Source organism: Hemicordylus capensis, chromosome 5 (assembly GCF_027244095.1).
Source record: "Hemicordylus capensis ecotype Gifberg chromosome 5, rHemCap1.1.pri, whole genome shotgun sequence".
NCBI classification, from domain to species: domain Eukaryota; kingdom Metazoa; phylum Chordata; class Lepidosauria; order Squamata; family Cordylidae; genus Hemicordylus; species Hemicordylus capensis.
In genome coordinates, this window is record NC_069661.1 from 205475692 (window position 1) to 205503311 (window position 27620).

Consider the following 27620-nt stretch of genomic DNA (forward strand, 5'->3'; position numbering starts at 1 on the left):
CAATACTTCCGGGAAACCTGAAAACCACTGCATGCATAGGAAAAATGCACTTGGAGGTTAGCTATCATGCTATTGCTTTTGTGTTTTTATGCTACTGTTTTTAGTATTTCATGTATTTCAATCTGTGATTTTTAAATATTTTAAATTTTGTACACTGCCTAGAGATGTACATATCAGGTGGTATAAAAATATGATAGATAGATGGATGGATAAAGGCTATTCTGACTTTGGATGCCGCTGCTCTAAAAGGTCGTAAAGATCTGCATCCAAACCATTCCCACAAATTTTTCAGCCAGAATGTTCTTTGTCTTCTGACACCTGTTCTTCCTTTAATGTTTCCCTGCATGATTAACTGCAGTAAGGAGTATTTTTCCCCTCTGATAATGTGGCCAAGATATTCAAACTCCTCAAAATAGCACTTACTTAGTTCCTAATCCTCTGAATTCATCATCTTCTCCATCACATGCTCATTCTACCATGCAATATAATCCAAGCCATCAGTTGAAAAGCAAACAGATCCTTTTAAAAGGCAACATCACAATTAAGATTGGAACTATCTTAGTTGAAAGAAGATGGGCTGTCTGCTTTACATGCAGAAGATCCTAGGTGCAGTCCCTGGCAGCCGCTCCGGGCAGGGCTGGGAAAGGCTCTTGTCTGAAACCTTGGAGAGCTGCTGCCAGTCAGAGTCGACTGAGTGAGCATTGTGACTAAGTAGACTGAGTGAGCCAGATGGACTAAGGGTCTGACGCAGCAGAAGGCTGGAGTGGGCCCAGGGACAAGCTTTGAAAATGCACACCCTCCACCTTCGTCTCCTTCCCCCCCACCTTTGTCATAAAACAACTTTAAGGACTTGTGTGATAGTGTGTAGCAGGTTAACAAGGGAGACAAGAAGTACAAGACTGGAGACTTTTCTTTAAAAGTGAAATAATGCTGAACATACACATGCAACCTTTTAAAAGGCTACAGTGCTGAATTAGGATTGGGGAGACCCAAGTTCAAATCCCCGTTCAGGCATGAAACTCACTGGGTAATTCTGGGCCACCCATTCATCTCTCAGCCCAACCTATCTCACAGGGTTGCTGTGAGGATAAACATAACTATGTACACCACTCCGGACTCCTCACAGGAAGAATGGGATATATATGTTAAAATGAATAAAGAAACACATCACAAAAACCATAATGTTGTGTCAGGCACTTCTGGTTTCATACTGACTGTGGGGCGGCAAGAAGGTATGCTGCCGCCCCACACCATTGATTTTTGTGAGAGCACCGGCAGAGAAAATGTGGTAGAGGGGAGGACACCCTCCCTGCTCCTTAAAGGTAGCCTCCCCCACCGCCAAACTGGCACATCCCTATGGAGAAGCCAAGAGTACCCGGACACCCAGTTTCATGGCTCAGTGGAGACTAGAACTTGGGTCTTCCGGTCCCAGTCCAACAAAACAAAACGTGTGCAATGTGCATACTCATACTTGGGAAGAGAAGACCCATCTTCCTACTTCTCACTATATCCTGAGCTATTTCCCCCTTCCCCTCTCATCTGGAATGTAAATTATTTGTTAATGGCAATGTGGAAAAGAGAACCTAGGAAACATCCCTGCCCAAATCATTCATTCATTGTAAAGGTAAAGTGTGCCGTGGAGTCAGTTTCGACTCCTGGCGACCACAGAGCCCTGTGGTTGTCTTTGGTAGAATACAGGAGGGGTTACCATGGCACTTTGCTCAAAAAAGCTCCTTAGTAGCCAGACATGGTGAAGTCAAGGGGAATCTTTGATGTGTGTGAATATAGATTCTACATGACTTTAGCATTCTGCTAAAGAGATTGAATGAAAAATCAATCTCCATCCTCAAGGAAAATATATCATGATTTTGACTTGTTGAACTGCGGCGGCGGGGGTGGGGGGCTGTACAGACCTATTTTCCCCTCCCTCATGATCAGTTATCGGATTGAGATCTTCACATCTCAAAGGAAGCCTTCTTGCAGAGAGAGCGAGAGTATCCACTCTCCCACATACACCCCAAAACACAAACAGTCAAATCTCAAAAGCCACCTCCTCACCATGCAAAGTTCAACTTGCAAAAGATGGGAAAGGCAAGCAACTGGCAGCCAATCTTTTCTCCTGTGCAGGCAGCTAGCTAGGTGCTAATGGGAAAAGCCTATCTCCAGTCAGCAATCCACTCCTTGCTGTTTTGAACTCTGCTGGCAAAGAGTTATGACAAATCAAAAGAGTTATGGGCAGAGCACAATCAGGAAGCAAACAGCAGCATAGAGACAACGAGCTGCTCTCTGCTATCTTCTTTTGCAGTGTTACATGGACTGAGGAGAGTGGGGGAGGATGAGCTGGGAGAGGCTCCAAGAGAAGCATCCTTCCCTTCTCCTCCCTGTCAACTCTGCAGCTGCCACTCAATTATAGTTACAGGGCAATAGATCTAACAACATGATGTTGTGTACTTTTCCTTGTGCATTCCTGGGGGTAAAATGGCCACTTGTGGCTATAGCCCAAGTGCAGTAATGGGGGAGGAAGGGGCTGCCTGTGATGTAGGGATGTGCATGAATTGCAATTTGCTGCATGATTCGAAATGCATCCCTGGAACAATTAAAATGGAGGAGAGCTGGTGCATACATGGTCCTCCGCCATTCGCTGCCACTTGCTGAATTGGTGGCGCTCTCCCCCAGCTGCCCTCGCACAACACTAGCACACACATGGCCGCCACACATGTGGTGTGGCGGCCATGTGTGTGCCAGTGTCACGTGAGGGCAGTTGGGGGAGAGCGCCAATTCAGCAAGCAAAGATATAGCTGTGAAGAGCAATGCCGATTCAAGAAGTGCCAGTGAGCAGTGGAGGAGCAGGTATGCACCTGCTCTCCTCCGTTTTAAAGGTGCTGGGGATGTGTTTTGAATCGTGCTGCGAATCATGATTTGTTCACATCCCTGCTGTGATGTTCCATTCTTCTTCCTTGAAGCATTATTGGCAGGTTGTTTTGCTGAAAAGCAGCATGTTTAAACAGTGCTGCTGCTACCTGCTGAGGGAGCAGTTTTTTAAAGAAATGCCCGCTGCATTGCTGCAAGGTCAACCCATTATCCTGGCACATTGGATTGATCCTCTGTACTGAAAAACATGCAGTTATTTCACATACATGTATAAGGCTTACTTACTTAGTGTACTAAGTAAGTAAGCCTTGTACATGTATGTGAAATAACTGCATGTTTTTCTGTGCCTCTATTTCCTTTCCCTTGCTCCATTATCTTCTTTAAGTGGCCCTTTGGATTGTGAGCCTCTTGGGGCAGGAAACCATATTCTCATTTTGTATAAAGTGCCATGCACATAGATGAGTAAAGGTAAAGTGTGCCGTCGAGTTGGTGTCGACCCCTGGCGACCACAGAGCCCTGTGGTTGTCTTTGGTAGAATACAGGAGTATTCTCCTGTGCAGTATGATATTATGATGCCTTTCAGCATTTTGCTATATCACTGCTGCCCGATATGGGTGTTTCCCATAGTCTGCGAAACATACCAGAGGGTACGAACTGGAAACCTCTGGCTTGTTAATCAAGTCATTTTCCCACTGTGCCATTAGGTGGCTCACACATAGATGGTACTACATTAATAATAATTATCCTGCTCCTCAAACAACTTTAACCTGCTATTAGTCTATGATGTGCCATAAGAGCTTTCCTCAATCAAAATATTGTACGTCAAATTCTGTATTCTAATGTGCTGCAACATATCAAGTCTAATGATTTTTTTTAAATTTAAAACAATGTTTTTAATTGTGTACCCTGCCTAAAGATGCACATATCAGGCAGTATAAAAATACGATAAATAAATATCTGGACACAGAAATTGTTTATATAGCTATAAGGAGTACAATACCTGAATCTATAATCGGGGGGTAAATAGTAGCCCCTGTTATAGGCACTTCTGGTTAAGGCAATTTGTTTTAGAAGGTCTTTCACCGATTTGCTGTATCCATTGAAAATGTAGTTGGCAAAGAGCAACCTTCCTTGAACGTACATCTGCCAAAAATAGGGAAAATACCAGAATGTAAATAGAAGGGAAATGTGCATCACCTGTTACTGAGAAGTAGTAGTAGCAATATAAAGATAAGTGGCTGAGAGGTTAAATGACCACTAAATAGTTTTGTTGCTCATAGTGAGATTTGCTGTGGAACAGAACTTAGTACTGTTGTCTGGGGCTATCAGCAAACCCTACTGTGTCAAGACATGCGTATGCTGTCCTGTTCACATGTTGAACTGTGTGACCAGAACTGAGCACAATAATTGATGTAGGTATTTCTGGTGTTGAGGAAGCTTGTCTTATCCCCTTTCTAAAACCTTGGTTCTGATGCCCCCATTAATAGTGTTGTTCTTCTGTGCCACTCTAGTGAACTTGATACCTTGTGAATTGGTTCTAAACATCTTAAGCCACTGTCTAAACCAGGCATAGGCAACATGAGGCTCTTCAGATGTCGCTGAAATACAACTTCCATCACACTCAGCCACAATTTATTTTAGCTGGAGATGATGGGAGTTGTAGTTCAACAACATCTGGGGAGCCACATATTGCCTGTCTAACCAGGCACTGCCCATCTTGTTCACATGGTGCTGCTTTCATCAAAAAGATCTAGAAAATTAAAAGATCTAGAAGCTGTGTATATCAATATAAAATATGTCAATATTTTAATTTAATAAGGAAGAAATGTAACATGGCTTCTTGGATGAGGGTAGAACAATGTATGATGGCAGCAGCCCTGTGCCCAGGGGCATATCTAGGGTGGGGCAGGCAGGGCACGTGCCCCAAGCGCAACTTGAAGGGGGGTGCAATTTTTTAAAATTAAATTTTTTTTAAAGGCCACCAAAAACAAAATGGCCACCGCGCATGCTCAAATGGCCTCTGTGAGGCCCTAGGCCATGCCAGGCCTTGCAGAGGCCATTTGAGCATGCATGGTGGCCATTTTTTTTTCAGAGGCCATTTTTAAAAAAATTATTTTAAAAAATGGCCACCGCACATGCTCAAATGGTCCCTGCAAGGCCCCAGAGGACAGCGGGGGGAGGGGGAACCCTTGTAGACTAACCCACGTCCTTTAGGAAGCCCCCCCGAAGGGGCTACAGGTTAAAATTAATTAATTTAATATGTAACTGTACACATATTCAGTTTGGCACTATGTACAGAGAATCAGGGCTTATGAATACTGAGCTGAAGCTTATGAGCTAGGATTGTATTCATTTGCTCTTACTTTGCTTCTTGTGATAAGTGAGTTAAATGTCTTAATAATATTGCTATTAATGGTGAGTTTGCCTTTGAATCAGTGTGAAATCCTTAGTATTAAGGCCCACTGGGAGTTCCTTGCTCTCTTTCTCTCATTTTAACTGTCTTTCTGAAATACTAAAATATATTCTAAGCAGTGATACAGTTTACTCTGCATATCCTTTAATTATTTTCAGAGTATCTGGGAAAAGTCAAATTCTCCATTTATTTAAAAAACTTATGTAATAGTGATGCTGCAATGCTTAGTAGAGAATTAGACGGGCACTTCCGCTTAGCTTTTCAAGCACACCTCCACATAGTATTTGGGTATTTCATGAGCCCCAGCATACTGAAATTTGTAGTTTTTCAGCATTTTTTGGTCTGGCTATGTCCACTGCTAAATAGTTTTTGAAATATTAAAAGATTAACGAGCTTGACTTGTATTTTTGAGCTGATAATATGTTAAAGTTATCTGAAAGGTGTCAGATGTTTGGACAGGGGGCGCAATTTCAGTGCTTGCCTTATGCACTATTTTCCCTAGATACGCCTCGGCCTGTGCCTCTTTATACAGGTTGCTGCCAAAGACCAATAAAATTAGTGTGGCAAAGAAGCAATGGACAAAAGGGGTGCCTCAGCCTTCCTCACTGGGCCTGATTTCTGGTCTCAGTCCATCTGGGGAGAGGGGTTGGCGGGCAAGGTGGCAGATGGGGGGGGGAAGGGTTCAGTGCCTTTCTCCTGCCCAATACTTCTCTACTCACCCAGCCTACCCTGCCACTTTACTGCTGTTTAGAGAAGACCAGAAATTGAAGACACAATTATACCAGTCACCCAGGCATTAGAACAATCCACAGTCCTGTATAATTAAACCTCCTTACTATTTTCTGTACTTGTGGTCTTAAGCTTGGCATTCTTGTGTTTTTCAAAGGTTCATAAGTCTGTTATATACATATTTTTACATCTAAAACATCAAGTAAAATAAACCATCTGCTCTACATGGACGATCTGAAGTTGTATGGAAAGTCCCAGTCAGAAATCGAATCACGGCTAAACACTGTCCGTATATTCAGTAGTGATATAGCAATGGAGTTTGGACTAGACAAGTGTGCTGCATTAATAATGAACAGAGGGAAAATAACAAGAATAGAAGGAATAGAACTGCCCAATGGAAGCAAGATCAAGAACCTGGAAGAGAAAGAACATTACAAAAACTTGAGCATTCTCCAGGCGGATCATCGCACACACTGAAGTGCAAAGAAAAATTGGAAGTGAATACATCAGGAGAGTTAGAAAAAATTTCAAGTCCAAACTCAATGGCGGGAACACCATACAAGCTATAAGCACCTGGGCTATACCTGTTATCAGATACACTGCAGGAATAATAGACTGGACTCAGGCAGAGCTAGAGACGCTAGATTGTAAGACCAGGAAAATCATGACCATCAATCATGCTCTGCACCCCCGCAGTGATGTCGATAGGCTATACCACCCTCGTAGCTCAGGTGGAAGAGGAATGCTGCAAGTCCCTCAAACAGTAGAGGAGGAGAAAAGAGGCCTTGGAGAATATATCAAGGACAGTGAAGAAGATGCACTTAAAATGGTCAATAACGAGAAGCTATTCAACACCAATGAAACAAAGCAGGCCTACAAGAAAGAACAAGTCAAGAACCGAGCAGAAAAATGGAAAAATAAGCCACTGCATGGTCAATATTTGCACAATATGAGGAAAATCAGACATCACCAAGACCTGGCAATGGCTTAAGAATGGCAACTTAAAGAAAGAAACAGAGGGTTTAATACTGGCTGCACAAGAACAGGCACTAAGAACAAATGCAATAAGAGCAAAAGTCAAAAAATCCACCACAAACAGCAAGTGCCACCTTTGTAAAGAAGCAGATGAAACCGTGGACCACCTAATCAGCTGTTGTAAAAAGATTGCACAGACTGACTACAAACAAAGGCATGACAAGGTAGCAGGGATGATACACTGGAACATCTGCAAAAAATACAAGCTACCTGTGGCCAAACACTGGTGGAACCATAAAACTGAAAAAGTTGAAGAAAATTAAGATATAAAAATATTATGGGACTTCCGACTACAAACCGACAAACACCTGCCACACAATACACCAGATATAACTGTAGTCGAGAAGAAAGAAAAACAAGTCAAAATAATCGACATAGCAATACCAGGGGATAGCAGAATAAAAGAAAAAGAAATAGAAAAAAATCACAAAATACAAAGATCTACAAATTGAAATTGAAAGGCTGTGGCAGAAAAAGACCAAAATAATCCCAATGGTAATTGGCGCCCTGGGTGCAGTTCCAAAAGACCTTGAAGAGCACCTCAACACCATAGGGGCCACAGAAATCACCATCAGCCAATTACAAAAAGCAACTTTACTGGGAACAGCCTATATTCTGCGACGATATCTATAACAATTGACAATAAAATTCAGCCATCCCAGGTCCTTGGGAAGGACTCGATGTCTGGATAAAACAAACCAGTCAATAACACCTGTCTGACTGTGTAAATAAATAAATAGTGTTGTATGCACATCTTAATCAATAACCTTGGCTTCTCTCAAGTTCCACAATAAACATATATGTTTTAGCAACTAAGTTGTTCAATGAGTGTTTCAAACCTCTAGTACTTACAATTACGGGCACGTGATATTCCTAACACATTTCTCTTCTGATAGTCTAGTCTATTTAAATCACAGTGTATTTTCAGATGCAGTATGTCTGGGGTTGGCACTTTTTCTTCTTTCTAAATGGCCAATTGATTAACTCTGCTGAATTTCTGTATTACTGTCAAATATGAATTTTCCATATTCCATCAACTGCATCCAGATGGAAATACAAAATTAGCAATATAGATAGCATGAGCAGCCACTAGAAATTATTTATTTTGCTTAAAGAGCACAATATTCCACAGAGGCTCCCTGAATTCAGTTTATTTTTGTTTTTGGTTTTTTTACTGCGACCAGACTATCAATGGTCAATAACTTTGCATTATCTTTCAGGTCTGTGTTTTTTTTAAAAGAATTTTTAAAAAATTCTTTCTTTCTTTCTTTCTTTCTTTCTTTCTTTCTTTCTTTCTTTCTTTCTTTCTTTCAGCATATTTTTATACTGCCAAAAACTTGCAGTATAACAGTTTACAGTTATACAACAGCTTACAATTAAAATCATTTAAGTCATTTAAACATTAAAATCATTAACATTAAAATAATTTAAAACCAACATTACAAATTAAAACCATAAATCTACTTAAAAGTCTGGGTGAATAAATGTGTCTTCAGTGCCTTTTAAAAAGTTGCCAGAGATGGGGAGGCTTCAATGGGAAGCACATTTCAAAGTCCAGGGGCAGCAATGGAGAAGGCCCGTTCTTGAGTAGCAGCCAAACGAGTTGGCGGCAACTGCAGACGAACATCTCCAGATGATCTTAAGAGGTAATGGGGCTCTTGGTGAAGAAGACATTATCTTAAATACCCAGGGCCTAAACTGTTTAGGGCTTTGTAGGTAATAAGCACATTGTATTTTGCTTGGAAATGTATCGGCAGCCAGTGTAGTTCTTTCAACACAGGAGTGATATGGTCTCTCCTTGATGACCCAGAAACCAACCTGGCCGCCTTATTCTGGACCAACTGCAGTTTCCAAATGATATACTAAGGCAGCCCCACAAGAGCACATTGCATGAATCCAGCCTAGAGGTTACCATCATATGTACCACCATTTTGAGGTCGTTCATCTCAAACAGATGCAGCTAGTATATCAGCCAAAGCTGATAAAAAGCACCTCTACCCACAGCCTCAACCTGGGACACTAGGGAAAGGTGCGGATCTAAAAGCACCCCCAGACTGTGTACCTGTTCCTTCCGGGGGAGCATGATCCCATCCAGAACCAGCAAATCACAAACCTCTCCTGAGATCCGACCCCACACAACAAGAACCTCTTATTGGATTCAGCCTCAGTTTGTTATCCCTCATCCAGCCCATTACTGTCTCCAGACAGATATTTAGGGAGGTTATGCCTTCTCCTGATGATGTTGACATGTAGAAATAGATGTGGGTGTCATCAGCATATTGATAACACCCTGCACAAAATTTCCTGATGATCTCCCAGCGGTTTCATGTAGATGTTAAACAACATTGGAGACAATATGGAGCCCTGAAGGACACCATATAAAAGTTCAGATTTTGAAGAACAACAGTCTCCAAGGGACACTGTCTGGAATCTGCCCGTGAGGTAGGAGCGGAACCACTGCAAAGCAGTGCCTCCCACCTCCAATCCCCACAGAAGTTCCAGAAGGATATTATGGTCAATAGTATCGAAAGCCACCGAGCGGTCCAACAGGACCAACAGAGTCACACCCCCTCTGTCAATTTCCAATTGGTGATCATCCATCAGGCCGACCAAGGCAGTCTCCACCCCATAACCCACACAAAAGCCGGTCTGAAATGGGTCTTTTGTTCTTCCTGCATAGGAGTTCTTCCTGCACTAATTTGATCCTTCTGTAGAACCAATACTAATTACATGAAGAAAATAAAACATCAGCTATTTCATCTTTAAACAAATCTTCTGTAGTTTTAGACAAAAGATTGTCTAAAATTGCTGAGAATGTACATGTCATCAAGTTGGTCACTGATGGATGCTTTCATCTGGAGTTTTTGTTTTTGTTTTTCTTTGGGAAGCAGCAATCATTCATTCAACAAATAGTTTACAGAGCTTGAAAGAGAGAATATATGAGACAGTATCCTAAGCTTTAGAAGCCAAGACAAGAGCTGAGCCTGAGAGAATACAGCTGCTTTCCATCATGAGTCAGTTTAGAGTGTAATTAGGGGAAATGTTATGCTCTTATAAACAAAAAAGTTGTAACCAGCATGAGGGTGGGCAAGCACTATATTAGTGTTTCTTTTTCATTGTCCTTTTAGATTTTGTCAAAGTGTAACTACAAACTGAATACATGAATGTAGCAGATTAAAGCCTTTGTCTAGAGCTAGCTCATGTGAGGGAAATAAATGCTGAATCATCCCTGCTGAGCTGCTTGGCTAGGCTTCTCCTAAAACTATTCTATGTTCCTGGTAGGTTTAAAATGCTGCTGCCACCAAGCTCTGCTCTTATTGGAAGAGCTTGAACCTCCCTGGGCTTGGGGTGGAATCCCAGGAAAAACTCTTTTTATTTTGCTCTTGGGCAAGTACAAAAATCTTCCACATGCAAGCCTGCATGTGGTGAGAACAATGATAGCTGCTCAATGTTTGAGGACATGATTGCATCGGAGAACTCCGCCCTTCAGCCCACTCTTTTCCTGAGTTAAAAACCAACTCTGAGAAACATGTAAAAATAAAAGAACTACCAAAAAACCAACAACCCAGTTTTATTCAGTTACTACAGACTGCTTCTGTCTGAGGCTTTCTCAGCTTTAAATACAGTTAAAAAATACTTAGTAGGCTACAAAAACAGGTTGTCTTAATTGAACACTTAAATGTTTATAGAGTCTCTTGGAAGGCCCTAGGTAGGATGGGCATAGCCTAGTGCTTCTTGTTCTTAAGAACGCTACAGGCAAACCATAATAGACCAGTATCAGGTATGCAAAACACTCACACCAAAGAAATAGACGTTTCTGACACAAATCTGACTAAACAACATTTTCCCTAAATTAATCTTCCTGAAACCAAAGCCCAGGCTTCTTTTCCTTGAAATCACCAAACTCCAGAGGATAATTCAAGTTCCTATCTTTCAAGGATCTGCAGAGTCATTCTTCTGCAGCCAACTTCCATGGCCACATATGCTCCTGTGCATCTCCCTCCTAGTTTCTTTCTAACAAAGAACTCCCCTTTTTCTGGCAACAGCTCTCTAGGTCCCACCCACCTGGTGTGCTGATTGGCTGAGTCCTGGAGTTCACCAGCTTGTGAGATAAGACAGGGTTCACTTCTGGTTAACTCTTTAGAGGGAGGGGAGTCTGATCACTACAATGAATAATATGCCATCCTCAAAACAAACCAGAACTCACAAATTTATTTTTATGGTCACTCTCATGACTACAGTGATTAATTTAAAAATGCAAAAGAGATTAACAGAAATCTTTAAACCTCTCTAGCACAACCCAAACTTGACCCTATCCTATACTGGTTTTCTTAACCTATGCTGGTCTTCCCTTTTTATGTATTATGTATTATTTAGTAGGGAGAGAATAACTGGCCCTATCCATCCCCAGCACAGAATCGCTCCAGTGGTTGTTGCCGGGTGTCTTGTATTTCTTTTTTAGATTGTGAGCCCTTTGGGGACAGGGAGCATTTTATTTATTTATATCTTTGTAAACTGCTTTGGGGACTCTTGTTGAAAAGTGGTATATAAATATTCGTCATATTTGCATTATGTAGTTTTGATTTCTACTATATGTTCCTATAGTATTAATTTTGTACATCACATTGAAACTTATATGAAATAACAGTATGGAAATACTATTCAATAAATACATGAAAGTCATAAGACCAAGGAAATACTAATAAATAAATAAGACAATTTAAGATCCAGATAACACATAGAAAGAGGGGATAATGGTTATTCCCCTGTGAAATTGAGGTCTAACCACTAGGGGCTAGGAAGGGACCCACTAGGGGTCTAACCACTAGGGGTGAAAGTGGGAGCTAACCACAATCCCAGGAGATGGTATGGCATTAAAGTCAAATATGCTGCCTTGAAACATTACTGCTAGGAAGCTATCAGGAACCTGGCCTACAGTCAGCCCTAGCCAACCGCTAGTGTTCTGTTCTGGCAAAACCTCTCTATTGGCAAGGCATTAAAGTCTATGGAAACAGGGAGTTAGGGGAACCATGACCACAAAAAGACCTAAAAATAAAAGAAAAAATGCTCTCTTTTTTTTGGTTAAAAACTCACAAAAATTCCTGTAATATTGCCAAGAATCACCAACAAGAATGAGCAGATCAGACCTCTGGAAATTTTTTTGAACTCCCCCAAATCACTCAAAGGCATTTTAAATTGGCAAGCGACAGCAAGGTCAGCAAAGGTCACCAAGAGGAACGAGCAGATTGAACCTCTAACACCCTTCCACCAATCACTGAAACCCTCCATCACTTAAAAAAACACCTCACCAACCACAGATATTCAGGCAAGACTTGTCACAATTTCCTATTCTCATATACTCAAAACCGTGGTTGGTAAAAACGTGATTGGCAAAGGAAGACTGTACTGCTAGAGTGATCTCCTGTTACAAAGCCATTGCCACAGAAGAACAAGTTGCCTTGTAGATATGGGAAGACTTGAATGACCAGAAATTGAAATCTACTATTGTGATCCAGGATCTGATGTGGCTGGCCTTTCCTATAGTTCTGCCCTAAGGTGAGGCATACTCAGACCGCTGGGATCTGGCCAAGGAGTGCTTGCTTGCTTGCTTGCTTGCTTACTTATTTATCAAAATTCTATACTGCCTGACATGTGCCTCCCTAGGCGGTGCACATAAGTTAAAATACATAATAAAAAACAGGATAAAATGATTAACACAATTATATAAAATTAATTAAAATTAATTAAAAGCCTGAGAAAACAGGTACATCTTAAGGGTCTTTTTAAAAACAACCAGAGATGGCAAAACTCTGATTTTAGCAGGGAGTGCATTCCAGAGCCCCTGGGCAGCCACAGAGAAGGCCTGATTCCAAGTATTATTATTATTATTTCCTGTTTACACAGTCAGACAGGTGTTATTGACTGGTTTGTTTTATCCATACATCGAGTCCTTCCCAAGGACCTGGGATGCCAGAATTTTATTGTCAATTGTTATAGATATCGTCGCAGAATATAGGCTGTTCCCAATAAAGTTGCTTTTTGTAATTGGCTGATGGTGATTTCTGTGGCCCCTATGGTGTTGAGGTGCTCTTCAAGGTCTTTTGGAACTGCACCCAGGGCGCCAATGACCACTGGGATTATTTTGGTCTTTTTCTGCCACAGCCTTTCAATTTCAATTTGTAGATCTTTGTATTTGGTGATTTTTTCTATTTCTTTTTCTTCTATTCTGCTATCCCCTGGTATTGCTATGTCGATTATTTTGACTTGTTTTTCTTTCTTCTCGACTACAGTTATATCTGGTGTATTGTGTGGCAGATGTTTGTCTGTTTGTAGTCGGAAGTCCCATAATATTTTTGCATCTTCATTTTCTACCACTTTTTCAATTTTATGGTCCCACCAATGTTTGGCTACAGGTAGCTTGTATTTTTTGCAGACGTTCCAGTGTATAATCCCTGCTACTTTGTCATGCCTTTGTTTGTAGTCAGTCTGTGTGATCTTTTTACAACAGCTGATTAGGTGGTCCACGGTTTCATCTGCTTCTTTACAAAGGTGGCACTTGCTGTTTGTGGTGGATTTTTTGACTTTTGCTCTTATTGCATTTGTTCTTAGTGCCTGTTCTTGTGCAGCCAGTATTAAACCCTCTGTTTCTTTCTTCAAGTTGCCATTCTTAAGCCATTGCCAGGTCTTGGTGATGTCTGATTTTCCTCATATTGTGCAAATATTGACCATGCAGTGGCTTATTTTTCCATTTTTCTGCTCAGTTCTTGACTTGTTCTTTCTTGTAGGCCTGCTTTGTTTCATTGGTGTTGAATAGTTTCACATTATTGACCATTTGAATTGCATCTTCTTCACTGTCCTTGATATATTCTCCAAGGCCTCTTTTCTCCTCCTCTACTGTTTGATGGACTTGCAGCATTCCTCTTCCACCTGAGCTGCGAGGGAGGTATAGCCTATTGACATCACTGCGGGGGTGCAGAGCATGATTGATGGTCATGATTTTCCTGGTCTTACGATCTAGCGTCTCTAGCTCTGCCTGAGTCCAGTCTATTATTCCTGCAATGCATCTGATAACAGGTATAGCCCAGGTGTTTGTGGATTGTATGGTGTTCCCGCCATTGAGTTTGGACTTGAGGATTTTTCTAACTCTTCTTATGTATTCACTTCCAATCTTTCTTTTAACGTCAGTGTGTGCAATGTTATCAGCCTGGAGAATGCCCAAATATTTGTAAGGTTCTTTCTCTTCCAGGTTCTTGATGTTGCTTCCATTGGGCAGTTCTGTTCCTTCTGTTTTTGTTATTTTCCCTCTGTTCATTATTAATGCAGCACACTTGTCTAGTATTATTTATTAATAATAATAATTCAGTTTCTATACCGCCTTTCCAAAAATGGCTCAGGGTGGTTTACACAGAGAAATAATATATAAATAAGATGGATCCCTGTCCCCAAAGGGCTCACAATCTAAAAAGAAACATAAGATAAGATAGGCACCAGCAACAGTCACTGGAGGTTCTGTGCTGGGGTGGATAGGGCCAGTTACTCTACCCCTGCTAAATAAAGAGAATCGCCACATTAAAAGGTGCCTCTTTGCCAAGTTAGCAGTAGCCACCAAACGAGCCAGTGGTAGCAGTAATCGGACCTCCCCAGATGATCTTAATAGACGGGAGGGTTCATGACAAAGAAGGCACTCTCTTAAATACCCTGGACCCAAGCCATTCAGGGGTTTCTGGATAATAACCAGCACTTTGTATTTTGCTCAACACAGCAGCAGCCAGTGCAGTTCTGTTAATATCAGTATTATATGGTCTCTTCGGGTTATTCCGGAGACCTGTCTGGCTGCTGCATTCTGCATCAACTTAGTTTCAGGACTACATAGAAAAGCAGCCCCACATAGAGTGCATTACAGTAGTCAAACCGGGAAGTTACCAGCATATGCACCACTGTTTTAAGGTTATTTACCTCCAAAAATAAGCATAGCTGATGTGTTGGCTGAAGCTGATAAAAAGCTCTCCTGGCCACTGGCTGAACCTGAGAAATCAGAGAGACTTTTGGATCCAGGAGCACTCCCAAGCATGCATTTGTTCTTTCTGGAGGAGTGTAACCCCATCCAAAGCAGGCAGATCTAAACCATCTCTCGAGTTCTGATCCCCCATAATCAGTACCTCCCATCTTATTTGGATTCAGTTTCATTTTGTTATCCCTCACTTGGCCCGTTACTGCTTCCAGGCAGGCATGTAGGAAAGTTATGCCAGTACCTGATGAAGTTGATATGGAGAAATAGATTTGGGTATCATCAGCATATTGATAACACCCTGCCCCAAATCTCCTGATGATCTCTCCCAGCGGTTTCGTATAGACATTAAAAAGCATTAGAAGCAGTATGGAGCCTTGTGGAACTCCATACATTAACTCGCACTTTGCATAGCATCAGACTCCAAGTGTGACACCATCTAGAATCTGCCAGAGAGGTAGGAATGGAACCACTGTAGAACAGTGCCACTCAATCCCACCTCCCTCAGGTGACTCAGGAGGGTTCCAGAAGGATTGGTCATTAAAGGTGACTCATTCTTACCTTCCCCACACCACTATCTGCAGTAAAGAAACTACAGATAGGCAACTTCTGAGTGAGTCAAATAAGAGACTGGAGTGGAGACAGAGAGACTGAGCTGAAAATATGGTGGAAGGCAACTCAGGGTGCAAAGTGTCTGGCGGGGGGTCTCATTGTTCTGTTACTGACTTATAGGTATATACATGTTGCTTGGATCTACCTGATGTGAAACTTATATATTTGTAAATAAATCATATATTACAAAGACACCATGATTTCCCCTCCAAAAAAGCCAAACTCAGCGCTGTTTCCAGAACTTCCCACATCTTGGGAAAGCGGGAAGTGCATATATAGAAAACCCAGCCTTTATTTAGCCCAAAGGTCTAAACTTTCCTTTATTGTGAAACTCCATTTTAAACTTGCCTGACATCAGTGTATGTTTCCTGTCTCACGTAATAGCCTGCTATCAATCAGGTAAACTCTAGGTTTGTTGGGAGACAACTTTAGTTAGGTTGAGTTTTAGTTTAGTTTAGTTTTAGTTTTAAATATTTATATACTGCCCACTACCGAAGTCTCTGAGCAGTTTACAATAATGAAACAAATTAAACAAACCAAAAAGATTCACACTTTTAAAACATATATAAAATTTAAACAATCAATAAAATTCAACTAAAAACATCAACTAAACAACTAAAAAGCTTGGCTAAAGAGATGTGTCTTCAAGTGTTTCCTAAAAGCCATATGGCATTAATGAAAAGAGATACCATGCAAATTAGCTTCCTGTTGTCTGGCAGAATCTGTGAGCATCAAATAAATTGTTTTCTAAAACTTGGGTCAAATTGTCCATCAGCATATAATGGCTTAAGCCTGAGACTTCAAAAGACCTGAGCCATTTCCCCAACATCCAGGCCATAGATAAATGGGTACATTCTCAATTAGCACATACCTTTCAGAGTTCTATTTGCCAGGCTGGGAAATCACTAGTATTGTCTTATAAAAACTAGGAGAGCTTTTGTTCCATTGTTGTTCTCAGTTTCTGCTTCTCCAGCGATGGATGACATGTGTGTTAGTTTAGCTTTCACTTCTGTTGGGCTCTCAGCTGAGTCCAAGCTACATAGCTCCAGAGAGCGTGCAGAGAGCTACTCTGCCTGGCAAGACAGAGGAAAACTCTGTTCAATATGCAAGATTTTAATTTCTGAACCTCAACCTGACAACTTCTAGCCACCTAGGGCAAGATGAAGGTAATTTTTGCTTGTGCTTTTGAATAACTGCTTTTTACATGCTTAATTGCTACATGAGACAGATACCTTGGTGTAGGGTTGACAAGCTTATTTAAGTGTCAGGAGTTACAAATTGCCTGTTCCATTCTTGAGATACGCATGCAGATTTCTGTACCAAGTTTTTAGCTGCAGAAACGGACAATATGATCAGATTTAGGCCTACTTTTATGGAAACCCTATAAAACAGGATGTCTTGGGATCTAAAGTTGGAGGGGACTGATTATATTCAAGTTTGTCCCCTACAGAGAATTTTTAATCAAAATGTAAAAGTAGACACAAACTGGGGGGAAACAAATATCTTAATGTTTGGGCTCAGCAGGGCCACTTCCAGGGAATAGCTTCAAATACATTATTTTTATTTCAATCCAGCATAGTATCTAAGAATAATAATTGTGAAGTAACTGCACAATTCTTAAGAGAAGCTCATTGGTACAGCAATTAGGAGCAAAAACTACTTGCAAATTGGCCTTTTGTCAATGAAAGCAGTTGGCTCAGGCAAACTTAATTTTAAAAGGTTTTGTGCAGCGACTAATGATAACTATATTTCAAGCGCTTCTCAGAACAGTTTAATACAATACTATAAAATTCAACCACAGTAATCTTGGGACTTGCCAGGTTTGTGAAAAGGATGTGCAAAGCCGTGTTTATGATATGAGATGTTCGCACATTTATTTGGGAATAAGTCCTGTTGAACTGAGTGGAACCAACTGTTGAATAAACACGTATAGGATTGGGTTGCAAAGATATGAATTTAGCTTTAGTACTGCAGCTTTTGCAATATTTTAAATGTACATAAGAACAGCCCTGCTGGATCAGGCCCAAGGTCTATCTAGTCCAGCATCCTGTTGCACACAGTGGCCCACCAGATGCCTCTGGAAAACCCATGGGCAAGAGCCAAGGGCATGCCCTCTCTCTTGCTGTTGCTCCCCAGCAACTGATATTTAGAGGCATATTGCTTCTTAGGCTGGAGGTGGCCTATAGCCCTCAGACTAGTAGCCATTGATAGACTTGTGCTCCATGAATTGATCTAAGCCCTTCTTGAAGCCATCCAAGCTGGTGGCTGTCACCACATCTTGTGTCAGAGAATTCCACAGGTTAATTATGAATTGTGTGAAAAAGTACTTCCTTTTGTTGGTCCTAAATTTTTTGGCAATCAGTTTCATGGGATGACCCCAGGTTCTAATTTATATAAGAGAGAGAAAGATTTCTCTCTCTCCACACTAGGCATAATTTTATAGACCTATGTCATCCTTTTCTAAATTAAAAAGCCCCAGGTGTTGTAAAAAAAAGTTCATTTTAAAAAACCCTCATTAAAAAAGGTTCTCTAGTGCTTCCCTAATGCTAGAAGTATTGTTTTCACCTAACCTCCTACAATTTTTTGCAGTTTACTAGTGGTCTTTGCCCAATAATCTGCATAGTGTTTGTACAAATAGACATGGTAGCTATAGAAATACAAAGCAATTATCTCTTATGGGACTTACTGCTTACTAATTTATCTATAAATGAATGTATTTCCTGGGTGGGTTTGAACAGGGAGGAAGTCTTAACTCCATTGTTTCAGAATTGTTGGCTAAATACTGTGGTGAAAATTGGCTGCAAATGTAGATCAAAATGGAAGGGAAATCTTTTTTTATGGCTTTAGAAGATATGTAGGTGAATGAGGGCCCTCTGCTGGGCAAATAATTTACCATTTCTTTGTGGTGTCAGAAATTATATTGGGGCAGTAGTCAAGGAAGAACCTTTTGTTTCTGGGACAGGAATAAGAAATTTGGACGTCTTATGAAGATTCTTTGACATCCTGACATGGGGTAACTTCCCACATCCGATGGAAGAGAGAGAATAGTAAATTCTGAGAACAAGGCTTGTTCTTGTTCTCTGGGTGCAGTCCCCTCAATATTGAAAGGTGCTTACTTGACAGAGGCAGGAAAAGTCTGGGAAAACTCCCTCCAAGATGGAGAGAAACAAGCCTTTGAATATTCTGCCTCCTTGAATTGTTCCACTTGTCTGAGGGAGAAATCAGAATTCTTTGCCTTCTTCCAGAAAGAAAGGAGTGAAATCACACCAGAATGAAACCAGATGGGTTAGTTAAACATTTAAAATACCTCAGGAAACACTGATTCTAACCGAGAAGAGAGAGAGAGCTGCCTTTGTGCTTTGGAGAGAGAGAGCTTAACCATTTGTTACAGAATCTGGAATGGACAGTCACGAACCAAGAGCAAATATGACCTAAAACAATTGGATTTAGGTGCCCTCTGTGTGGGCCACTTTTTCTAGTCCCTATATTCTGGCAGAGACCTTAGAAAACTGTTCTCTTGCATCCTTTTGGTAACACTTGTAAATGTTGTCATGCCAGAGACTACAATCCAATATCGCACACCCTGAAATTGTTGTAGTTGTTTTTATCAGTCTTGTTTTCAGCAGCTGTCATGTCAAGCCTTTTCAGAATCTTAAAAGCAATTGGCATTTGGTGTGGAGAGCTGATGAAAGGGAAACTGATATTTTCTTTTTAAAAATAGATCCAAAGAGCCACAGTGTGTGTGGCTGTGGGGGCTGAAGCCGCGAGGTAGACGACTGGAGCACAAGCGGAGAAAGACTCTACTCGAATCCAACAGATTGCAACATAGAGTACATTTGAAGATCTATGCTCAGGCAATACATGCAGAGAAGAAGCAATTCTTTTCTGCCCGTATTGCATCTGCAAGTTCATATCCAGCGGAGTTGTTCAGGGCTGTGAGGAGGGATGTGCCCCTTCTCCTTTGAATCAGAATCTAGAACCTTCAATTACCCGCTGTGACGTGTTTAATGAAATCTTTGTGGGGAAAATCTCTCGTATTCAGGCCAACTAAGACTCAGTCTCCATAATTACTTCAGTGACTGATGTGGAGGTGTCCAATGACTCCTCTTATGTGGTTAGGTTGGATCAGTTCCAGTCTGTGACTCCTATGGACATGGACGAGCTGCTTGGAGCGGTGCGGCCTACCACCTGTTCTCTTGACCCTTGCCCAATCTGGCAAGGTGGGTTGCTGTAAAAGACCTGGTAGAGATCATAAAGACTTCTCTGAGGGAGAGCAGGATCCCTCCTTGTCTTAAGGAGGCAATTATTAGACCACTTCTGAAGAAGCCTACCATGGATCCCTCAGAGTTGAGTAACTACAGGCCTGTCTCCAACCTTCTGTGGCTAGGCAAGGTAATTAAGAGGGTGGTGGCCTCCCAGCTCCAGACAGTCTTGGGGGAAACTGATTATATAGACCCATTTCAGGCTGGCTTTTGGGGAGGCTATGGGGTGGAGACTGCCTCTGCCTGATGGATGATTTCCAATTGGAAACTGATAGAGGAAGTGTGACTCTGTTGGTTATTTTGGACCTCTTGGTGGCTTTTGATACTATCAACCATAGTATCCTTCTGGAGCGTCTGAGGGGGTTGGGAGTGAGGGGCATTGCTTTGCAGTGGTTCTGCTCCTACCTTTCGGGCAGGTTCCAGATGGTGTCCCTTGGAGACTGCTATTCTCCAAAATCTGAACTTTTATATGGTGTCCCTCAGGGCTGCATATTGTCTCCAATGTTGTTTAACATCTACATGAAACTGCCGGGAGAGATATCAGGAGATTTTGTGCAGGGTGCTATCAGTATGCTGATGATGCCAAAATCTACTTCTCTATGTCAGCTTCATCAGGAGAAGGCATAAACTCCCTAAACGTCTGCCTGGAGGTGGTGATGGGCTGGATGAGGGATAACAAACCTGAGACTGAATCCAGATAAGACTGAGGTACTCATTGTGCGGGGTCGAAACTCGAAAGACGGTTTTGATTTGCCTGTTCTGGATGGGGTCACACTTCCCAAGAAGGAACAGGTACACAGTCAAGGGGTGCTTCTGGATCCAAGTCTCTCCCTGGTGTCGCAGGTTGGCAGTGGCCAGAGGTGCCTTCTATTTGCTTTGTCTGATACGTCAGCTGCATCCATTTCTTGAGATGGATGACCTCAATACAGTGGTACGTCTGCTGGTAACCTCCAAACTGGATTACTGTAATGTGGAGCTGCTCTTGTACGTAGTCCGGAAACTACAGTTGGTCCAGAATGTGGCAGCCAGGCTGGTCTCTGGGTCATCTAGGAGAGACCATATTACTCCCGTATTGAAGGAGTTACACTGGCTGCTGATATGTTTCCAGGCAAAATACAAGGTGTTGGTTATAACCTATAAAGCCCTAGGCAGCTTGGACCCTGGGTATTTAAGAGAATGTCCTCTTTGTCATGAACCCCACCACCCATTGAGATAATTAGGAGAGGTTCATCTGCTGTTGCCACTGGCTCATCTGGGCTACTTGGGGACAGGTCTTCTCCACTGCTGCCCCAAAGCTTTGGAATGCGCTCCCTGCTGAAATAAGAGCCTCTCCATCTCTGACAATTTTAAAAAAATCTTTGAAGACACATCTGTTCACCCAGGCTGTTTTAATAGATTTAACATTGTTTTAAAATTTTAAATTGTTGCAATGTTTTAACTTTTTGCTATCATTTATTTTAACCAATATTTTAATTTTTGTTGTCATTTATTTGTTTTAACTAATCTTTTAACTTTTCTGTTATTTTTTGCTGTAAATTGCCCAGAGACGTAAGTTTTGGGAGGTATAAAACAGTTAAATAATAAACAATAAAAATAAAATACAGTACTGGAGCTTCTCAGCCTTCCCTCAGTGGCAATCCCCTGCATCCTCAAAAAGCCATCCCCAGAGGCAAGGTGACGCTCAAAATGAGACTCTGAGAGACAAGGAGTTAATGCTGGAAAGGAGAGCAGCAGCAAGCCATCCTTGCTTATGCATGGGCTCATTTGGACCCTGATCTGGGTATGTGAACATATTTGGCCCATGGTTCTCTTGGGTTCCAATCAATCCATCCATCTTGAACTGAATTTGGTGTGTGCAAATATCTGTGACAAGAGCTGTAACCTACTAGGAACATGCCAGGAGCGACGTTATGCCTTTCCACCAGCAATGAACCACGGTGGTTTGTAAACTCATCAGCAGAGTCAATGTCATATTTGAGCAGGCGAAAAGAATCCAGGCGACCCTATAGAAAGGAAGAAAGCATAATTATAGGAATACGTTAACAATACAACAATGAATAAATCTTATTCTATCAGCTGTCAGAACAAAATGTTCCAATTGAACAAGTCAGCATTAAAAGATTTGAATTATGCTGCTCCTTGCTGCTCAGACTGGCAACTGTCCCAAGTACATTTAACTCAGTGGGGACATTCCAATAATTATTACTGGAATGTCCCTTTGCTGTAATCCACCTTTGTATGGGACGTGGGAGGGCAAGATCAAGCCATTGCTACATGTTTCAATCTAGCACATTCCGGAAAACATCAGTTTTCATGCCCAGGGCAATCTCCTTCATCAGTTTCATTCCAATCCTATGCAAAGTATATGCAAAGCAAGCTACAAAACATACAACTCAAGTGCCGGTTATCCAGTTTTTTGGTACTTAAGACAAGAATATCCAGCCAATTAACTAAGTAAAGGGGTGCTTTTATCCCAGGAATGTATTAAAACATCCTTGTTCTTCACACTAGCCATTGGTGTGGTTGAAATACCAATCCCAAACAGGCCTACCTGTATGCAAGGCATACTCCTGTTCTTGTTCTTTCTCTCATAGAGATGTTCTAGCTGCTTATCTGGGCTAGAGTCATCATCTGTTGCGTTCAGAGAAGAAGTCACACAGACCACAGTGATTTGTTCTGGGGAAGACACCTGATTCTTTATAATGTAATTATATTCCAGGTCCGTAATATATGGAATATGATGGCTGCTGCATCTGCATATCTCCCCTTCATTTCCCAGTATTGATCTTCGAAGGGCTGCAGGACAAGCAATGTGTGTATACCATGACTTTTCACTGTCATGAGAAAGCAGTCATATAGGGAAGCACAAGTTAGAGCAGGACCGAAATAACAAAGATTTACCAAAACATGAAACATTGTTTTGAGGAGTGCAGTTTACACCTACCTGACCTTCCTGACAAGATCTCTCTCTTTTTTTCTAAGCAAGTCAAAAGGCCACTGCAAAATTATCTCTCCCAAATGGCTTGGTTATGTTGCTTTTCTCTTTACATGTCTCCAGTGTACCTTTCCATAGCAGGTATTGTTTTGCCACTGACTTTAGGTCTTCTATTTCCCTTTTCACTTGCCCACGCAAAGTCATTTGCTGCCAGCCACTCCTCTCCTCTTTTCTCACTTTCACTCCTGTGCTGTTTTGCATGCTTGGAATAGTTTTTCTATCTGTGCTACAAGCAAACTGTAGGGATGAGCCCAAATGGGCCCAGGCAGCCATGGGTGGGGTGGGGCGCAGTTATCTTAAAAAGCAGGTAAGCAGATCCATACCTGCTCCTACGCTGCCCCAGCGCTTTTCTGGGCTGGGTGCTGCTCCCTGCAGTCTGCGTGCGATGTTGGCATGCATATGGCTGCTGTGCATGTGTGGCAACCATGTGCTTGCCAACACTGTGTGCAGGCTACAGGGAGCAGCACCACTGCCCCAGCCTCTTGTAAAGCGAGTGCCGCACCCGGAAAAGTAGTGCAGGAGCAGCACAGGTGCAAGTAAGGACCTGCTGACCTGCTTCTTAAGGGAACTGCTCCCCGCTCTGCCACACCGGTTTGGCTGAGCCGGTTCATCACTTCCCTAAGGCAGCACTGATCCAGTTTGTGCATATCCCTATAGCACATTGGTTTTGAACCACTTTAACTGTCATGTACGGTCACCCCCACCCCAGAGTCCTAGGAAGTGTGCGGGTGCACTCTCCTCAAAGAACTACAATTCCTAGGTTTCCCGAGAAGATTAAGTTAAGATGGAATATGGGTAAGCCCCTGCTACGGTCTCTTTCTATCCACCTCCCCTCATCTCTAAACCTCCAGTTTTCTCAAAATGCTTTTCAGGACCATTACTATTTATCTCAGTTTTCACTATTTTGCTCTGCAATATCTGTTATTGGTTAAATCTCCCCTACTCTTACCATCCTTATTATCTTGTTCTTAAATTCTGCTCTCTTTGGTTTTAGGGCACTGCACATTTAGCATGTATTTTAGGATAGCTAGGACACTGTTACTGGCTGACATCCTGACTAAATTTACTCAAGGAAGGCCCATTGAAAGTAAAAGTGCTTAACTTGTCCTTTTAATTTCAGTGTGACTTCCTTAAACAAACTTTAGGATGTCAGCCACTATACACATGTTAAAGAATTATATACAACTAGCTGAACCAGGCGCAGAGCATATGTGCCTCTAGTTTGCCACCACTGTCATCCCCCACTGTCCCCCCTGCTTCTTCCATCTCCACTCCCCCCCCCAATGCTGTTCCCCCTCCCTGTGGCTTTGCCTGCCCACCTGCTAACTGCTACTTCCCCCACCTGCCTGCTGCTGCCATTTTTCTTCCTGGCCTACTGGCCACCCGCCCTCTTCCCCCACCCGCTGTCCAGTCACCATTCTCCACTGTTTTGTTTTCCCACCAACCAGCCAGCCAGCCTCCACCACCATTTTCTTCCTTCCTGCCCATCCCCATCGTTATCCGGCAGCTTCTCGAACTCTCGCAAGAGCTGCCACACATGGGATTAGCGACGGGTATGCCTGAGAGAAATATATATAAAGATAATGCAATCCCAAAATGTAATCACTGAATTCTGACAAGTACAGACTGCAATGATTACATAATATGATTATAAATAGGAGTAATCTGAGTCAGAGATGAATAATTTTGTAGTAGTGATTTCAAAAGCTGGATCTATTACTGTAGCTTTCCTTTGAAATGGGAAAGGTGAGATAGAAATGTGTGCAAATAAATAATTCATGATGCTCACAATAAAATGATGACTTCAGGTTCTGATTTCAGAGTCAACCGGGGTGGAGGGAGGCCAGCAGCAGCCTGGGTCCAGCCTGCCACCGCAGCCCCCTCTCCCTGCCCCTGCATCTGATGTCAGACGCAGGGGGCGTAACTTTGCTTGCAAATGGGGCTGTGCGCCACCCGTTTGCAGGCAAAATCCCCCAGGCAGCACCATGTTCGCAGTGTGGCTGGAGCAGTTCTCCCTGCCTAAAAGGCAGGGAGAGTCTCTCCCGGCTGCGCTGCAAATGTGCGCTGGTTTAGCTCACAAATGGGACTGCATTGCCTTGCTTGCAAGCACAATACCTGGCTAGCGCCACATTCACAGCATGGCTGGGAGCATCTCTCCCTGCCTTTTAGGCAGGTAGACCCAGTCTGGCCAAGCCGTGAGTGTGGTGCTGGCCAGGGGGTTTGCCTGCAAATGGGGCCGCGCGGCCCCTTTTGCAAGCAAAAGATACACTCCCAGCATCTGACATCAGACACAGGGGGTGTGGCTGGGGCACCAGGCACGGCCCCTGATTGGCAGCAGCCCGGGTCCTTCAAACCTGTTTGCTCATTAGTGGCTCTGCCCCTGGAGTCAACTGCTGTTGGGGAGAATGGGGAAAAATATTGTATGGATATACCAGGCACCATATACTTAATCTTGAATATCTGGCCATAGTTTTGAATATCTGGCCATAGAAAATGACCAATAGTTTTAGTGGAAGCTTTTAGCTGCTAAATTAATTCAGCCCTGTGTTATTTACCACAACAATGCAGCTATTTGCTAGTGCTCTCCTATTGTAGGGAAGGGGAGCAAAGTCTAATTCATACTTTTCCTGCTTGCATTGGTGCAAGTTATAGTAAAAGCAAACATTTTAAGTTCAAAAAGAAGAACACAAAAATATAATCTAAGAACTGAAGTTTATTTTAAAACTTTGTGGCAGTGCAATCCTTTGCATATTTACTTAGAAATAAGTTCTACTATGTTACATGGGGCTTACTCCCAGGTAAATGTGCAAACAGTTGCAGTCTGTCTTGACTTTAAAGGCAAGTTGTAGTTATCTAATTGTCCACAGAGTTCTAATGCAATTTCTAGTCCTGCAAAGCAGAGGAACTAGACAAACTAGTACCATACAGTACAAAGAAAATTCCATCACATGTTCTTTGTGTGGGTAAACTGGCCACACAAGTTCTGAAGACCGCTTGAAACTAAACACAGATCACAGAGTATTTTCCCCCTTTTTACACAGAGAAGCAGGATAATGTCCTGAAACATTGTGACAAATTATTCCAAGCCACAAATCATGATTTCTGTGGAACAACAGAAGCAACATCCTATTAAGGCTGCTATGTTACTTCCTAAGGCTACTGTAGCACTAATCCCTCATAAGGAGGTTAATAACTTTATAACCATAATGAGGGAGGGGAGCCTCACAATTTGAAAAATGGCTTTTCTGCTTATTTTTCTCCCTAGTTGGGGAAAGAAGGAGCATGTTAGAAACTGTCTGGATCATAAACAGCTCAATTCTTGTCAATGTTACTATTAAAGGAAACTTTGTGCTATGTTTCTTTTTAAAGAGCTACACGAGTGCACAAGTAGATGTGCACATATCTTGCTCTGGCCACTTAGAAAGGGAGTCAAACATGTCTCAATACAATATTCATACTATGATTTGTTAGCCTATGCATTTGAATTAGGTCTGCTCTTTCTCTTTCGGTATTTGGTCATGTCAACATAGGAACAACATAGGAAGCTGCCATATACTGAGTCAGACTATAGGTCCATCTCGTTCAGTATTGTCTATGCAGACTGGCAGCGGCTTCTCCAAGGTTGCAGGCAGGAATCTCTCTCAGCCCTATCTTGGAGATGCCAAGGAAGGAACTTGGAGCCTAGATGCTCTTCCAAGAGCAGCTCCATCCCCTAAGGGGAATATCTTACAGAGCTCACACTTCTAGTCTCCCTTTCGTATGCAACCAGGATGGATCCTGCTTAGCTTAAGGGGACAAGTCATGCTTGCTACCACAAGACCAGCTCTCTTCCCATAGACCAACTCTCTTCCCATCCTTCCTGTCCTTTTGGTTAAACCATAACATTAAACTTGACTGAATATTGTACTATATTCCCCCCACACACATTTTTGAATTTCAGCCAAGAATAGATTAGAGATGGAAAGTGAAGTCAGTAGATAAGTCTCTTTCAGGATTACAGGGTTCAAGCTGAGTCTGAAATATATCTTAGTTAAAAATAAATATGTTTCATCATTATCTTTCTGGCACATTAATTGGTCCATGCCTCCTACCCAAAATATTGTATGACCACTTGAAGAGGTATCTGAGCAATATTAATAAAATAATATTGGGCAAAATACTGAGTAATAACTATGTGAGCAGAAGACATTCTGTTCGGGGTGGGGAGGGACTGATACCCCTTTCACCAATACCCCTTTCCCTCTGTGGCCTCCTGTGCTCACCACCACCACAATATGTCCCTAAAGGCTGGAGAATTCTCAAGGACATATTTTCTGGGGCTGCAGAGGGAAGAAAGAATAGCCAAAACTCACTCCTCCTTTGCATGAGTGGAATATTTTCTGCTTATACAAGTACTACGATAAGTACTGCTGGGATTCTGTCAAATCATTATTACTATTATAAACAATAACATAAACAACATATTAAGAGACATAATAAGTATTAAAGATAGTTAATAATGCTGTGCTTTACTTACCGTGCTCTGAGAGAGACTTGGGATATGGGTTTGTCTTTATTTACACGAGTTATGAATGGCTGCTTTATTTTTAAAATGTTGCTCAGTAAATAGGGAGCTCTGCAAGAGAAAATGACCACAAAGGTAGAATTTTAAATGTCAAGGAAATAAGTGCAAGAACTTCAGTAGGTAAGGTACGC

At 42.0% G+C, this 27620-nt stretch overlaps 1 protein-coding gene across 3 annotated transcripts in view; it reads right to left on the minus strand.

The window, feature by feature from the left end:
- LOC128326012 (uncharacterized protein C3orf20 homolog) overlaps positions 1-27620 on the minus strand; it is a 72911-nt gene that overhangs the window by 6082 nt on the left and 39209 nt on the right. For all 3 annotated transcript variants that reach the window (XM_053252047.1, XM_053252046.1, XM_053252045.1), the window contains 4 exons: positions 27442-27540; positions 22482-22764; positions 21817-21933; positions 3872-4014 (listed from right to left, as the gene is read on the minus strand). In XM_053252047.1, the coding sequence (XP_053108022.1) occupies positions 3872-4014; positions 21817-21933; positions 22482-22764; positions 27442-27540 (642 nt within the window). The remainder of the gene's footprint in view (positions 1-3871; positions 4015-21816; positions 21934-22481; positions 22765-27441; positions 27541-27620) is intronic.